The 18047-nt window shown below is 43.5% G+C and overlaps 1 protein-coding gene across 1 annotated transcript; it reads left to right on the top strand.

Moving 5' to 3' along the window:
- Nucleotides 1–5064: 5064 nt before the first annotated feature.
- Nucleotides 5065–6009, top strand: LOC311175685 (olfactory receptor 2W3-like; the record flags this gene model as incomplete). The annotated part of the gene is made up of 1 exon (XM_084240682.1): nucleotides 5065–6009. One exon carries the CDS (start codon nucleotides 5065–5067, stop codon nucleotides 6007–6009), a length of 945 nt encoding a protein of 314 aa, XP_084096808.1.
- Between the last annotated feature and the right edge of the window lie 12038 nt (nucleotides 6010–18047).

Raw genomic sequence — 18047 nt, 5'->3', positions numbered from 1 at the left:
CAGGAAGAATTCAAAACCTTGGAATAAAAGCACAAACACATGGAAGGTCTTTTTTTTTTTTAACCTATTTGACATAGTATTCAAAATGTCATGATTAAGAAAATAAGGAATCGGAAGAATAAAAACAAAACTCAGAAAAGATGATCAGAGAGATATGAGAAAACTGCCATGAGAACCAGTCAACAAACAGTAGTAAAAATTGACACTTTAAATAAGAAAATGACAGAATTGCAGGATATAGAAAGATCGATGGAAGAGAATAAATTTCAGGAGAAAGCCATGGAAGCAGGATAAACCTAATGAAATAGTAATTTCAAAGGTGAAAATGAGGGAAAATTAAAAAAAGGAGAAATACAAAGGAAAAAGAATGAAGAAACACTTTGAGAATTATCTGACACCATGAGGAAAGGAAATTCAAGAATCATAGGAATCCCATTTGGAGAAGAGAGAAAGGAAGCTGAAAAACCTTTTAAAGAAATAATGGAAGAAAACTACCCAAACTTGAAGAAAGAAATGAACATATAGAAATCCACGAAACCAAAAGAACACCAAACTACTGGATAACAGGAGAACTACAGCAAGACACAGAGTAAGTAAAAGTTCCAGAGCCCCAGATAAGTTCCAGAGCCCCAGATAAAGGAAAAACAATACTCGGAAGAAACACTCCAGGCAAGTATAGAATGGGACAACACATTCAAAATACTCCAAGACACAAAGTGCCAACCAAGAATAGCTTGTCCTGCAAGGCTCTTCTTCCTGCACGAGAGAGAAATAAGGCTATTCTGAAAGCAAATCTTAGGGAGTTTGTATCTGCTAACCCCCTGCAAGAAACATTAAAGATAACTTTGGGTCTTAAACCAAAGAGGGGAATAAATACAAAGAACTGAACAAGGATGAAATAGCACCAGATCTAAGTGGCCGTGCCAGACTTTTACTCACCAATAATCACTCTGAACATCAATGACCTGAACTCACCAATAAAAGACACAGACTCTCTAGTTGGGTTAGGAAACGGAAGCCAACCTTCTGCCACCTCCAGCAAATGCACCTAAGTTCCAAGGATATACACTGACTGAAGGTAAAGGAGTGGAAAACAGCTCTGCAAGCAAATGGGACCCAAAGAAAGGCAGGAACAGCCATATTCACATAAGATAAAATTCTCTGAAATTCCTAACAAATTCATTAATGTGTTATGGTTATATCTGATGGTGGTACTTTACTTACAGGGACCCAATTTCTATAATTACTCATCTATTTTCACTTAACATTTCCAGACTAGTGATGTCATATTACCCTCAACAGATACTAAATACAGTCACCACACACACACACACACACACACACACACCACAGTTACCTCTTTAATTACTAAAATTATTATATGCATCTATGCACCTCTAGAAGAGCTCTACATTCTAGATAATGGATTCTTTCTTTTTCATGCACAAAATCCTTAGAAAAAATATGTTAGTATAGTCACTCCACATTCAGTAGATATAAGGAGAATAAACAGCAGGATCTGAGCCAGCTGGGGGCTATCTCTGCCTCAGTTACTTGAGCCCATCGGGAGCCTGGGGACCTAGGAGGAGCCGACAGCCCCTCAGTGATTGGGTTCATTGAACAACATTGATGAGTTCTCGATTTTTCAAACATGAAATAAGACTGTTATACCAAAGGACAGATTCTCATGGTCCTCATTTTCTGCAAGACACGTTGGCCACTGGGGAGCTTGATGGGATCCTGCCTGTGACACACCTCAGCGCCTGCAGTAATGACCCTGAGGGATAAGAAGGTCCCTCACACCTGGGTCTGCTGACGAGCCCTGACCACCCAGGGTCCACTGCTGCGCTCCCAACACGAGCCTCACCCAACCTCCTTGGCACTTTGTGTCTTGGAGTATTGTGCCCTGGGCACAAATACCAACATCCCCCTGCTTCTAGAGGGAGGCCAGGCCGGCAGAGGCACAGTCACGCCCCCATACCTGCGCGCCTGTCTGGACCCCGGGGTGCTCCCAGGAGAAGACGCTGACCAGACTGGAGGCCCCGCCCGACTTGCACTAGGTCCGTGACAGTGACCGCGGGCAGCAGCGGCAGGAGGTGATTAGGGTGGTGGGAGCAGTCAGCTCCTGGGCTGTGCTGTGGGTGGTGGTAACAGCAGCAGCCCCTGGAGAGCCCCCAGGACAGGAACAGGGAGGACACGTCTGCACCCCGACGGACTCCCCTGCCAAGCGTGCACCCCTCACGCGTCGCGGGTCCAGCTACTCCACCCTGAACGGCATCCAGTGCCCACACAGGCTCCTCTGCAGGGGACACGGACAGCACCAGAGAGAAAACAGGGTCACAGGTGAAATTAAAATTTTCTTTTTTATGTTACTAACATTTAGGAGGAACAATGCTTCCTCCGGCGATGACAGAAAGATGCTTCTGGATGTGGGAGATTCAGAACCTCATGGAAGGGAGTGTTCTCAACCCCTGGTCATGGGCAGGGCCTCCTGAGGTGCAGGGTCCGGCCACCCCCATTTTGAAATTGTGGATCCCAGTAGGAGCTTCTAGAAAACACATGGCAAACCTTTCCAGGCCCCTCTGTCAGGCTGGAGAGCTATGCCTTCTCTAGACAGGGAGGACAACTCTCCTCCTGCCTGGGCCAGGTTCGGCAGCCCAAGGCCAAGGAGCCGCTGCCCGCAGAGCCAGCAAGGAGCCAGGAGCCATGCACAGTGGGCTTGAACTTTGTGTCGCTACCGTTTTTTCATCACAATGGGGTGGGGAGCTAAGGGGGCATGTGATAAAGCTGCAGCACCCCGTCCTCCCTCCTGGACAGCATCAGTATTTTTGCGTCCGCACATACGTGGCTCCTACCTTATGGAAGATGTAAATGCACCTTATAAAATAAAACAAACCACCTTATCAAATGAACTGAAACTTGAATTTGCAGGAACAATTCTGGTAAATTCTGCCCTACTTCTTCCAAATCCAAATCCTCACTCTTGATACTTGAATAAACCCATGCAATTCTGCTCATTTCCAGTCTATTCAAGCCCACTCTGCCTGCCCGGCAGCCAGTCCGCGTGTGTTTGAACCTGAGCCAAACGAATAAAAGCATGAGAGGAGCCATGGCGGCTGAGGGGGCCTTCAGGGGCATCTGCCCTCGCCCAGACACCCAGTGGCCGTCGACCCCTGAGCCATCATGGGGTCCTTCCAAAGCAGTCCCGAGTCCCCCAGATCGGGCCACGAGGCTGCTGTCCAGCTCCAGGCCCCTGGAGCGCAACTCGAACAGCAGGGACTGTGCTTCCTCGGGCCTGCCTGGGCTGTGTCCACGCAAGTGTCCCCCACGAGGGCAAACCCCGCATGTGGGCTCCCTGCGGGGGACCCGCCTCTGGCTGCGCTCTCCATTCGGGTCAGGACACGGAAGGCGCTTGGTGGGGAATGCTGTGTTTGCATGTGGGCGGAAGGTTAGCTCCATCCTTTTCCTGCTTGAGTCCTGCCTCCTCCCTACCTCCCTTCCCCGGCAATTTGTTAATGTGATTTTAACTTGCAGGGAGAATTGCCTGAGGGGGACAGGCACAGTGCCAGCACACCTGTGTATTTTCTAATTATTTTCTTTCAAGATTCCTGCAGACATCCTTCCCATTTAAATTCATGATTTCATGGGCCTGATTTCCTCACGGTTTTACCAGCTGGGCACATATTACATTTCAAGGTACCTCCCTATCTAGAAAGCAAGACTCTTTGATTTACATTTTTTATGCCCTTAATCATCAATGGGAAAATTTTAATGTTTTAAAGTCATGTTGCTTCTAAATCACAGTCATCCAGCCGACCACTAATTCATGTCACTTCTGTTTTTATTGTGTTTGTCTTTTCTTGTCACTTTCTTGGAAAAAAATAATTAAACAAGACCATTATCAAATGCCACACCAATTTTCTCTGGTCTTCACTGTTTCTTACATTGGCTAATCTGTGTTTCTCAGACCACTGATTTTTTTTTTTTAATGTGCAATCAGATTTATTTTTTCTGGTGTTGTCTTTGAGAATTACTTCATGCCTGGCGATCTCCTTGAACCCAAAAACATCAGAGGCTCAAAGCAAGAACAGACACTTCAGATTCTCAAACACTTATTTAGTGTTTACATACTCAAGTGCAATTTTGGGCACTAAAGGATGAAGTAGGGGTCTACACAGCCCCAAGCCCAATTACCATATTTTAATGATTATATATTTTTTTATTTTATATAATTCCTACATCATTTTTCATCTTTGCACAATGTATGCATTTTTATTTTGGTTATATTCCCCATACAATTGCACCCCCCCCTTATTTTGACTTAAGTCCTTCCTCTCCTCTCTCCCCCTTTAATGAATATATTTTTAAATTATGCTTGGACATATAATGAGGACAGAGTCTCCTGGTTAGATATTTTTTTTTTGATTTCCCTGTCTAATTTCATAAGCTCCTGTTCCTTCTTTCTTTGAGTAATAAACATAATGTAAGATATCTAGAAACATTCATGGTCACCAATATATCTGCATGTATTAAAATATTTTCAAATCACACCTGTAAAACAAATGAGGTAACTTGAACATTATACTTTCCAATAAGAAAACAAGGTAATGTGTCAATAAGCTTCCCAAACCATCATAACTGTATCTCATTTGCTAAGGGATGAAAACTGGGCAGACAGAGTATCCTGCACCATGGACACTGCGCGCACCTGTGCAGGGAGGGCTGGGCTCAGGGGTCGGGGCTCAGAGGAGCTCGGGGATGGAGTCTCAGGAGGATGGACACGCTAATGGCCGCAGGAGTCTCTCCTGTCACTTGGGCCAGGGTGGTGCTGTGTTCCTGGGTTCATGTCAGCTCTGTACCCCCTCATATAGTCACCCTCTGTTCAACACACACCTGCCTCGGTTTCCCTTGTTGTAGACAGGGTGGAGCAGGGCAGCACCTGTCACAGCAGCCCGGGAGACATGGCTGAAATCTAGGAGCAGAGAAGCACATCTGACTGGGAGTGAGTGTCCCTCTCCTGCGCCACCAGCACCACGGCCACAGGCCTCAGCTGCCACTGGAGGGATGGAGGCAGCCAATGACAGCGCCCAGAGCAGCTTCGTCCTCTTGGGCTTTTCTGACCGACCCCGTCTGGAGAGGGTCCTCTTTGTGGTCATCCTGATTACCTATCTGCTGACCCTGCTGGGCAACACCACCATCATCCTGGTATCCCGGCTGGACCCCCAGCTCCACACCCCCATGTACTTCTTCCTCACCCACCTCTCCTTCCTGGACCTCTGCTTCACCACCACCTCCATCCCACAGCTGCTGTACAACCTCAGTAGGCAGGACAAGACCATTAGCTACGCGGGCTGTGCCGTCCAGCTCTGCCTGTTCCTGGGGCTGGGTACTGTGGAGTGCCTGCTTCTGGCTGTCATGGCATATGACAGGTTTATTGCGGTCTGCAAGCCTCTGCACTACATGGTGATCATGAACCCCCGGCTCTGCCTGGTCTTGGTGTCCATGGCCTGGGGTTGTGGGGCAGCCAACTCCGTGGTCATGCCCTCTATCACCCTGCACTTACCCCGATGTGGACACAACAGACTGAACCACTTCCTGTGTGAGTTACCTGCCCTGATCAGGATCGCCTGTATCAATACAGCAGCAGTGGAGGCCACGGTCTTTGTCCTGTCCGTGATCATTGTGCTGATGCCCCTGATCTTGATCCTCATCTCCTATGGCTGCATCGTGAGGGCTGTGTTACAAGTTCGATCAGCATCACGGATTAAAAAGGTCTTCAACACCTGTGGCTCCCACCTCACTGTCATCTCTCTTTTCTATGGAAACATCATCTACATGTACATGCAGCCTGGAAACAGCTCTTCCCAGAATCAGGGCAAGTTCCTCACCCTCTTCTACAGCTCTGTCTCCCCGCTCCTGAACCCCCTGATCTACACGCTCAGAAACAAAGATGTGAAGGGGGCATTGAGAAGGCTGCTGCTGCGTGACAGAAATGTGGGGAAGGGCTGAGTCCCATGGATCGAGGGCATCTCCAGCCTGGGTGTGCTCCCATCAGGATCCAGATGCACCTGGACTGGGCCATGTGAGGACCTGTTCCCCAGCTCTCACATCTCTCTCTGGACTTAACAGACAGTATCAGTTCCCACATGCTGAGTTTTGTTGAGTGAATTACATAATACAAACACTCCTCCAGAAGATCATTACAGCCAAGTCCAAAGAAAAAAAAATGTAATAAGTAGTATAAAGATGAGTTTCCTACTTATAAGAGATTGCCATGTGGTGTCAAACCTACTTTTCTTAATCAGAGTTTTCCTTTTGTTGCTGTTTGTTTTCAATTCATTAACTCCTTAAGTCAGAAATATCTGTAGAGGAACAAATTTTATCATTGTGAACTATGAATTTAGCAAAAGGATTTTTTGATCTGATGATTTGTTTAAAAAAAATGTCATGAAAAAAACTCTGAATAACCAACTAGTTGATACCAAACTTCTAAGAACACATTTTTAATGGAAAATCTCCATTTGTAGAGATGCGTCCATGATCTCCCAGAAAAATGGAATGATCAAATCTTGGGAAACTCCGATCAGTGAAAAAGGCATTAAATATAATATGCATGGTGATTTTACTCTTGTGTACTGTCCCTTCTTGGTAATCTTCCACAACTGTCCTTCCCTTCCCCCTCTCCAAAACATCACATCTTTAGTTGAATATATTATTAAATGAGGTGGCTTGAGCCATATCAGAGGAGAGCTATGGCAGAGCCACAAACATAAGCCATTTACTCATCTAGCACATTCACACCAGCTAATGGACCCTTTCCTATCCCCAGCTCAGCAGCTGCAACAACAGGTCTCTGACCTGTGGTACCTGGGAAAGACCAAAAGTGTAAAATCACATAAATTTGCAGCTCCACCTGCTGGAAAAGTAGAAGCAGTGTGCATATCTAAGTGTCTGCTGTTTACGAAAAGGCAATGTAAAGCAGCAGAATGTGCAGATAAAAAAGTTATAATACATGGAATTTTGAGACCTTAAGAGAGCATGACATCAAAGAAAGGAAAATGCTTTAGAATCCAACCACAGACATAAAAAATTATATTTCCTTATCAGATACAGAATTTGAAAGTGTCATGATAAAGAAATGGAAGAAAACACAGAAATATAAGTCAAAATGATACAATAGGTCGTCGGATCGGAGCTTCATCAAGACTCTCCGACCGGCAGAGAGGAGGAAAACAACAAACCAAAACGGCCAACAAGAACAAACGACGCAGCAAGCGAGACTGTGAGTGGAAAGGAACTATTGCAGCCACCACACCTCGTGAACGGGAGCTGAGGCGAACCCTGCAGGATTCGCTGTGGCGGTGAGCGAACGGCTCCGGGCGCCATTAGAGAAGAACAAAGACCCCGGGAGACGCGCACACAGCCCAGGCTGCCGGTAAGCTGGCATGGAAAAGCGGCGCGCTCAGCGCGCTTGAAAAGCAAGTGCAGACCGGGATCGTGGCTGCCCAGGTCCCCGCGCCTGCGACCTAGGCTTGCGGGGAGACGACCTAGGCTTGCGGGGAGACGCGCAGAGGTCCTCACTGAGGTGAAGGTCCCTCCCTGAGTAAGCAGGAACCAGGCGCCCAGGCATGGGAGCGGTGCAAAAGGCGCCATTCCCGCGCCACTGAACTGGGCTACAGCCCACGTCCTGGAACTGAGGGCTTTGAACTGAGACCCAGGGCACGAAAATTCAGGGCGTGGGTTCTCCACGACGGTGGGGCACAAGGCAGACACAGCACCCCAAAGCTGTTGAGATGTACCCTACCATTCCCTCTCTGTTCCCTGTCCCACGGGGTGGGGGGAGGCGAAAAACAGCCCCCCAAGGACAATAGGAGAGATCTCTGGCGCCACCTAGCGACCAGGAAAAAAAAGTCACTAACACCCCATAGAACAGGAAATCTCTTAAGACTGCTTGAAAAGGGCAGAAGGCTTCTGGAGGACCCAGTGGCCAGCCGGGAAGTTATTCCACGCCAGGCCCCTTCCGACCAGCAGTCTGAGCCCACAGAGGGAGCAGGCACCCACGTCCGGGGCAGACCGGGTGCGCAGAAGAGTGTGCCTGAAACCGGAGGCGCAGGGACTGCATCCCGCTTTGCCATTTGAGAACAGGGACATTTCTTCAGTAAAAACTGCCTAAAACCAGCAGAAAGCTCCCTCAGAAGACAGAGATGGCTCCTGGAAGAGCCAGAGGGGAGCGGAGAAGTTCACCCAAGATGTCAGTCAGTCCGAGCAACACAGTGTCCCAACGCATATGACAAATTAAAAAACAGAAAGTAGGGAGTAGAAGAACCACACACAACCTAACAACTCCTCAGGAAAGAAGCACACCACAAAAAGAAAACCACTCCCCAGATTGCAACGACAGCAACTTGGAAGAACTTCTGAGCCTTCCAGAAAGAGAATTCAAAATTGCCATGATTAAAAAAGTGATAGATCAGAAGAAGGAAATTGAGTCCCTAAAGAGGGAAGTAAAAGAAATGCAGGAGATCAAAGAATTAATGGAGGAACTAAAGAAATCCGGGAAAAGCAAGGAAAGCAGAATAGATGAAATGGAAAAACGAATAAGTTCTCTTGAAGACACAGAAATAAAAAGAACCAAAACAGAAAAGGAAAGAGAAGTATGAAGGAAAAAGAATGAAGAAAGACTTCGGGAACTATCTGACTCCATGAGTTATAGGAATTCCAGAAGGAGAGGAGAGAGATGTAGGAACAGAGAAAATATTCCAGGAGATAATTGAGGAGAACTTCCCAAATGCGAAGAAGGAGCTGAAAATTGATATACAAGAAGCAAGAAGAACACCAAACTTCCACAACAAAAGGAAAAACACAGCAAGACACATAATAGAAAAGCTCCCAAGAATCCAGGACAAGGAAAACATAATGAAGCTGACAAGAGGGAAGAAACAGATAACATTCAAAGGAAAACCAATCAGGCTGACATCAGACTTCTCTGAAGAAACACTACGGGCAAGGAGAGAGTGGAGGGACATAGTCAACAGACTCCAAGAAAACAGATGCCAACCAAGAATACTCTATCCCGCAAAGCTCTCTTTCCTCCATGAAGAAAGAATATGGACCTTCCCAGACAAAGAGAAACTCCGGAATTTCATTACGAATAAACCCCCACTCCAAAAAATACTACAAGGAATCCTAAAGCCAGAACCTCAGAGGGACGAATAACAACGAAAGAAGACCAAAAAAAAAAAGTTATTAAAAGAATAAATAAAATCAAATGAAAGACAAACATAATGTCAAATACAGATGCTAACATATCAATATTAACTCTAAATGTAAATGGACTAAACTCTTCAATAAAAAGACAGAGAGTTGCAGCCTCTGTTCAGAAACAAAACACAAACTTTTGCTGTCTCCAGGAAACACATTTAGCTACAAAAGATAAAAATAGGCTCAAAGTCAAAGGATGGAAACCAATCCTACAAGCAAATGGGCCAAAAAAGAAAGCAGGAACAGCTATACTTATATCAGATAAAACAGACTTCAAACTCAAAAAAATAAAAAGAGACCCCAATGGTCACTACATTATGATTAAGGGGACAATACTTCAAGAAGAAATAACACTCATTAACATATACTCACCAAACGAAAGAGCACCAAAATATATCAGACAACTGTTGTCCTCTCTGAAAACAGACATCAGAGAAAACACATACGTAGTGGGAGACTTCAACACACCACTATCAACAATGGATAGATCAACAAGACAAAAAATAAGTAAATAAATTAAAGCTCTAAATAAGCACCTAGAGCATTTGGGCTTAACAGACATCTATAGAACACTAAACCCAAAAAAAACGGAGTACACATTTTTCTCAAGCGCACACGGATCATTCTCCAGGATCAATCACATACTGGGGCACAAGACAAACATCAACAGATACACCAAGATTGAAATAATACCAACCATCTTTTCTGACCACGAAGGCATCAAACTAGAAATAAACCATAAAAAGAAGGTAAAGAACTTTCCTACCTCATGGAGATTAAAAAACACACTATTGGAAGACCACTGGACTAATGAGGAGATCAAAGAAGAAATTAAAAAATTCTTTGAATTGAATGACAAGGAGGACACCAATTTCCTAAATGTATGGGATGCAGCAAAAGCAGTAATAAGAGGAAAATATATAGCAATAGAAGCCCACATCAAGAAACAAAAAGAACTCAAAGAAACAACCTAATCTCGAAGCTCAAAGATCTAGAAAAAGAACAACAACAAGAAAACCCCCAAAACCAGTAGAAGAAAAGAAATAATAAAAACCAAAGCAGAAATTAATGAAATTGAAACTAAAAAAACAATCCAAAAGATCAATGAAACCAAGAGCTGGTTCTTTGAAAAAATCAATAAAATAGACAAACCCCTAGCCAGGCTCACAAAGGAAAAAAGGGAGAAAGCACAAATACACAGGATCATAAATGAAAGAGGAGAAATCACAACGGACACAGCAGAAATCAAAAGAATAATCAGTATCTACTATGAACAGTTATATGGAAACAAGTTTAACAATCTAGAGGAGATGGACAAATTCCTACAACTCTACAATCACCCAAAGCTAGATAAAGAAGAAATAGAACACCTAAACAGACCAATTACAAGCAGCAAAATTGAAATGGTAATCAAAAACCTCCCCAAAAACAAAAGCCCAGGACCTGATGGATTTACAAATGAATTCTACCAAACATTCAGAGACGAATTAGTGCCTATCCTTGACAAACTCTTCCAAAAAATTGAGAAGGAAGGGACAATACCAAACACGTTCTATGAAGCCAATATTACACTAATACCAAAACCGAATAAGGGCAACACAAAAAAGGAAAACTATAGGCCAATCTCCCTAATGAACACTGATGCAAAAATCCTCAATAAAATTTTAGCTAACAGAATCCAACAATGTATCCATAAGATAATTCCCCACGACCAAGTTGGATTCATTCCAGGGGCACAAGGATGGTTTAACATCCGAAAATCAATCAACGTTATCCAACACATCAACAAAAAGAAATATAAAAACCATATGATAATATCAATAGATGCTGAGAAAGGTTTCGACAAAGTGCAACACCCATTCATGATAAAAGCCCTTGAAATTCTTGGGATACAAGGAACATACCTCAACATCATAAAGGCCATCTATGACAAGCCAACAGCCAGTAGCATTCTCAATGGTGAAAAGCTGAAATCAATTCCATTAAGATCTGGAACAAGACAAGGATGTCCACTCTCACCCCTGCTTTTCAATATAATACTGGAAGTCCTAGGCCAGAGCAATAAGACAAGAGAAAGATATCCAAGGAATCCAAATAGGAAAAGAAGAAGTCAAACTATCACTATTTGCAGATGATATGATAATATACATAGAGAACCCCAAAATCTCCACAGAAAAACTAATGCAACTCATCAATCAATTCAGTAAAGTGGAAGGATACAAAATCAACACGCCAAAGTCAGTAGCCTTCCTATACACAAACAATAAATCTGAAGAAGAAGAAATCAAAAAAACACCCCTTTTATTATCGAAACAAAAAAAAATCAAATATTTGGGAATAAATCTAACAAAAGAGGTAAAGGACCTATACAAAGAAAACTATAAAACACTGTTAAAAGAAATAGAAGAAGACACAAAGAAATGGAAAGTCACCCCATGCTCATGGATTGGAAGAATAAACATTATTAAAATGGCCATCCTACCAAAAGCAATATACAGATTCAATGCTATTCCAATCAAAATCTCAATGGCATTCTTCAAAGAAATAGAACAATTATTGATGAAATTCATATGGAATCACCAAAAACCCCGAATAGCCAAAGCTCTACTGAAAAAAAAGAAGGAAATGGAGGCATCACACACCCAGACTTCAAACTATACTACAAAGCCATAATCATCAAAACTGCATGGTATTGGAACAAGAACAGACATACAGACCAATGGAATCGAATAGAAAATCCAGAAATAAACCCACAGATTTATGGTCAACTAATCTTTGACAAAGGAGCAAAGACTATGCATTGGAGCAAAGAAAGTTTGTTCAATAAATGGTGCTGGGAAAACTTGGTCGCTACATGCAAAAGAATGAAGCTTGACCACTACCTCACACCGTACACATAAATCAAATCAAAATGGATTAAAGAACTAGACATAAGACCTGAAACCATAAAATACATAGAAGGAAATATAGGCGAAACACTATGTGATTTGCACATCAAAGACATCTTTACAGACACATCACCCAAAGCAGTGATAGTGAAGACAAAGATAAACAGCTGGGACTACATCAAATTAAAGAGCTTCTGCACAGCAAAAGAGACAATAACAAAAACAAAGTGAAACCCCACCAACTGGGAGAACATTTTTGCACCCAACACTAATGATAAAGGACTGATCACAAAAATCTGCAAAGAGCTGATGAGACTCAGCAACAACAAAGAAAATAATCCAGTCAAAAAATGGGCAGAAGAGTTTAAAAGAAACTTCTCTGAAGAGGAAATGCAAATGGCCAACACACATATGAAAAAATGTTCAACATCACTTGTAATCAGGGAAATGCAAATCAAAACTACCATGAGATACCATCTCACACCAGTGAGAATGGCACATATTAAAAAAAACTAGCAACAACAAATGTTGGCGAGGGTGTGGAGAAAAAGGAACTCTTCTGCACTGTTGGTGGGAGTGCAAACTGGTCCAACCACTATGGAGAGCTGTGTGGAGATTTCTGGACTTACTAAACATAGAGCTTCCATACGATCCAGCAATTCCACTCCTAGGTATTTACCCAAAGGACACAGAAACATCAATTCCAAAGAGCACCTGCACCCCTATGTTTATAGCAGCACTGTTTACAATAGCTAAGCTTTGGAAACAACCCAAATGCCCAAAAATAGATGACTGGATCAAGAAGATGTGGTACATATATACCATGGAATATTACTCAGCATTCAAAAAAGATAAACACATGCAATTTGCAGCAACATGGATGGTGCTGGAAGGGATCATGCTCAGCGAAATAAGCCAAAAAGAAAAAGAAAAATACCGGATGGTCTCACTCATAGCAGGAATCTAGAAAACTTAAATAAGGGACCAGGAAAATGAATATAAGAAAGTGAAAATCAAAATCAACAAAAAACTATGAACCAGAGACACTTTTTGGGGGGTGGGGGGCGGGAGGGGAAGGATTGGGGTCAGAATGGGGCGTTTGCAATTGTATGGGGGAATATAAAAATAAAATTTAATATTAAAAAAATTAATTCAAAAAAAAAAGAGGAAAAAAAATGATACAATAGAACACTGAAAATCTAATCAAATAGATACAACAACATTCAGAAAATCTAATGAATGCAATGAGAAATTTATGACAGAAGTTATGAACAGGATTTATGAACAGAAAATAGAAATTGAAGCTTTAAAAATTAAACAATGAGTTGCAGGATGTAAAAATGTTAATAGAGGGGATTTTAAGAATTGGCAGAAAAATATGAAACAAAATAGACCAAATGGAGGTCAGATCAGTGATATCCAAGATAGTAATGCACAAAGGGCAAAACATAAAATGAAAGGAGGGAAGGAAGGGAAGTTGGGAGAGAGGGAGGGAGGGAGGGAGGGAAGGAGGGAGGGAGGGAGGAATTCCAAGGCCTATCCAACTCCATTAGAAAAGGATACTGGGTATACCTAAAGACTAACAGAGAGAGAACACACAATGTATTCAAAGCAATAATAGAGGAAAAATTCAGAAACCCGGGGGAGGAATTAAATGTACAAATCCATAAAGATAAAAGAATTTGGTTATCTAAATGTAATGATACCTACACCAAGACACACAGCAGTGAAACTTCCAAGAGTTCAAAACAAAGAAAGACTATTGAAGTGTGAGGGGGTGGGATGCAGGTAACTTATGAAGGCTTACATCAGACATACATCAGAAGGTTTTTTCTGAGGAAATAATACAAGCAAAGACAGAGTGGTAAGACATATACAATATACTTGAGACAAGAATACTATATCCTACAAAATATAGCTTTGAAAGGAAAAGGAAGGTTTTTCCAGACAAACAGAAGTTGAAGGTGACTTCAACTAGACTTTCCTTACAAAATATGTAGAAAGGAGCTCTTATATCTAAAGAGAAGTAAAATTAAAAATAAGAAAGAAAGAAACTAGAAGCAGAGAACTAAAAACAATTCACAGTCAGAAATCCTCATATGTCAACAATCACCCTAACTTTAAATGGATGGAACTCATCAATCAAAAGGTAGAGTGACTTGTGTATCAGAAAACAAAACCAACTTTCCACTATCTCCTTTGGACCCACCTGAGTTCCAAAGAAAAACATAAGTCAAGGTAAAAGTTTGAAAAACAACAAGTAAATGGGACCCTAAAAAATGCAGAGACAACCACACTTATTACCAGAAAAAATAGATTTCTAGCTAAAAAAGTTAACAAGTGAGAGAAGGACATAATGTATTGACTAAGAGATCAATGCATTAGGAAAACAGCACACACATACACACATCTGAAGAAGCATCAAAATATCTAAAGCAACTAATACCAAATCTAAAAACAGATATTGGCAGCAGCATAATAGTATTTGGGGCCTTCAAGATTCCACTTTTTATCAATGAAAGGATGAACCAGCCTTAAAGAAGGAATTAGACCACATGGGCTTAATAGACACTTACAGGGCAAAAAAATAGCTGAGTACACAGTTTTCTCAAGTGTACATGGAACATTCTTCAAGAAACATCAATAAATTCACCAAAAAAATCAAGTATCAGGCCTCCTTGGTGGCACAGGGATTAAAGCCTCAGTGCTATCAAACTGCAGCATGAGTTTGATCCCCAGCTGGGAAGCTGACCCACACGACACTGAAGACCTCCACTATCTCGCCCGCTGCTCCCCTTAGCAGTGTATCTCAGTTTTTCTCCCCACCCTGTCTCTGGTGAATTCTCTCAACCCCCACACCTCTGGCCTATACACTCTAGCATAGATAAATAAATATTTAAAAAAATAAAAATCAAGTGTCTTCTCTGGTCATAATGGCATCAAACCAGTTTCTCTGGGTTTCTCCCATGTATACTGGAATCATACTAAACTCTTGTTGCTAAAGTTTTTGTTTATTGTTCTCCTATTATTCTGCCTTTTGTTATATGTGGTGCCTTAGGCAATACCTTAAAAGTGTAGAGGCAAAAATATTTTTTCTCATCTATATTTTTTCTAGTCAACTGGGATATAAATAGCCAAGAAACTATTTCTAAAAATATTTTCTCCTGCTAATCTAAATTTAGGAAAGTAGTTTAAGACATTTTTACCTTCCTAATCAAACTGGGCATCCACTCTAGAAATTTTATAAAATTCCTAGAAATCAATGTTTTGATATCATGTCATTCATTGTAATTCTACTTAATAACCAAATATCCTTCTTAATTGTATGAAATCCAATTTGATCTTTAATGGATCTAATGGGTGTTTTTAAGACTTTCTGTAATTTAGAAAAGCTTCTGTATTACTCTGATTCTTTTGAAAAAGTGATTCATCCCAAATAGACCCATGGAAAGGACAGATTTCTGGTAAGCTGAAGATCATAAATCTGGGGCCTCCCCTGGTGGCACAGGCAGTTGAGTGCTGTGCTGTGAAGCTGTCTGTCAGCCTCTGCAGCACAGGTTCAATCCCAGACAGCTAGCAAGGGTCCCATGGCACAGCAGATCTCTCCTGTCTCACCTGCTGCTCCCATCAGCAGTGTGTTTCGTCAGTCTGCCTGTTCTGTTCCCCGCTCTGTCTCTGTTGAGTCCTCCCACCCTCCCATGCATCTGGCCTGCACCCCAGTTCTTCTGTAAATGAATAAATAAATCCTTTAAAAAATCATAAAACTGAACAGGGTAGGAATTTGCAGAACTTACAGTAAAACTGAAAACTAGCAGAACAATAACCAGGATAAGCTGATGTGATTAATAACTTTTAGTTTTTAATAACTTGTGAAAAATTGAAAATAGATCATTTTATTTCCTTTTTCTTAGGAATTACTGTGTAATTTTAATCCATGATGGTCATAACATTGACTGTAAATGTAACAAAATCATACTGGGGCACAAAAGCTGACCACCTCGGGTCAGGTGATCACTCCTAAAAATATGTGTCTGAGAATTCTGAGCCCAGCAAAGGCTCTTGGCATGGAGTGGAGGCTACAGATATGCTGGGTCTCGTGCCTCAGTCTTCCATGCTGATTGCTGGGGAATGATGAGATGGTCACATTTTGACAGCCATTGTGCAAATAACAACACAAATGGAGAAAAGTCATCACCCTTCCCACAATGGTCCACATAGCATCTTGGTAAGCTTTTCTTCCAAGGGATGTACCTTGGATCAAAAAAAAATGCATATGCATTCATTCAAGCTTCTCATGCCTTTCAATAACCTCTCATTCAAAGGCCTTCATATCCAAAATGGTAATTCTCACATTATTTCAGCTCAGTCTAGTACCTTTGGGGCATCAGAGCCATAATCTTGCCTCTGCTTCCCTTCACTTCTCTCTCCTCCTCTCCCTGCCTCTTCCCCCTCTCTCTCTCCTCCTCATTCCTCTCCCTTCACCTCTCCCCATCTCTCTCCTTTCTCCTTCACTCTGTGTTTCCTTTCACTCTCCCCTCTCTGTTACATTCAGAGGAGCACAACAGAGCAGAATAATTTTAGAAGGGAAAGAACCTCATCAGATCCTGTCACTGATAAAGCCTCTATGCATTCATGCTTGACCACACAATCCCCTCTCCTCTCACTTGTGAACTCCAGCAGCAGTAACGGCCTCCATCCCTCTGGCCAATATTTTAGGGACCACTCAGCCGTGGCATCTCCCACCATGATCTGAGCAGAAAAGAAGCTGGTGCCCTGGGGCTCAGCTCACTCACCAGTCAGCAGGGGTCAAGCAGGACTCACAGCTTAGTGCAATACTCGTGTGTTGGGGTCACAGTAGGGCAGGCTTGGTGAGACCCTGACAATCCCACCCTCTGAGCTGGACTCCCCGTGGCTCAGCAAGGGGTTCCCTGGCCTGAGATTGCATGTCCCTGGGTGTCCAGCAGGCACCAGGATGGCCCTCAGGTGGGAGGAGCCACTTCACAGGCTCTGGCCTTGCACCCCTCAGGGGTGAACAGGAGCCCCGAGAGTGCCCATTTCCCACTCTCCATGTGCATCTTGTCAGACTTACTGAGTTATGACAATTTTAACTTCCCTTCACTCCTTTCCAAGCATGCAAACCGGCCCTTTCTGCTCCCTGCCCAGCTCCAGGTGTCACCTCCAGAACTCCCTCTACCTGGGACTCCCTCTACCTGGACTCCCTCTACCTGGACTCCCTCTACCTGGACTCCCTCTACCTGGGGCTCCCTCTACCTGGACTCCCTCTACCTGGGGCACCCTCTACCTGGACTCCCTCTATCTGGGGCTCCCTCTACCTGGACTCCCTCTACCTGGGGCTTCTTCTATCTGAACTCCCTATACCTGGACTCCCTCTACCTGGAGCTCCCTCCACTGGGACTCCCTCTGTGAGTCCTTCCTTCCTTCTTCTCGTCTGACCAGCGCAAGTGTCTCAGTGAGACCCCACGGCCTTCATGCCCACCCCGCCCTCTGGCCGCACCAGCCGAGGCCTCTCAAACACAGAACGTGACACTCTGTGCTGCGTCGTCTGGTGTCTTAGTTGTTAGGACGTGAGGCTTCCCATGGGTGTTTTTTCTTGTCTTTGCTCTTCTTGGTAGAACGTGAGGCCCTACATGCTGGACACACAAGACCCGCAGACACGGGCGCCTGCACCTCAGGAGCTGCTACAACAGCCCACACCCAGGCCGCATGCTGGGTGGTCCTGGGATGAGCACCTGGCAGGAGGCTGGGCCGGCAGAGCCAGCGGACCCAGTGCCTCTGTGACGGGGAGGGGGTCGGGCTGGGCCCTGGGTCCCCCGTCGCTCTATGACTAAGAGGTCAATCCTAGCATAGGTACTCATTTTCCCCAAGCTGCAGGGCTCC

The sequence above is a fragment of the Talpa europaea genome (assembly GCF_964194135.1).
Source record: "Talpa europaea genome assembly, chromosome: 8".
NCBI lineage: Eukaryota > Metazoa > Chordata > Mammalia > Eulipotyphla > Talpidae > Talpa > Talpa europaea.
This window is presented reverse-complemented; position numbering and strand designations above follow the sequence as displayed.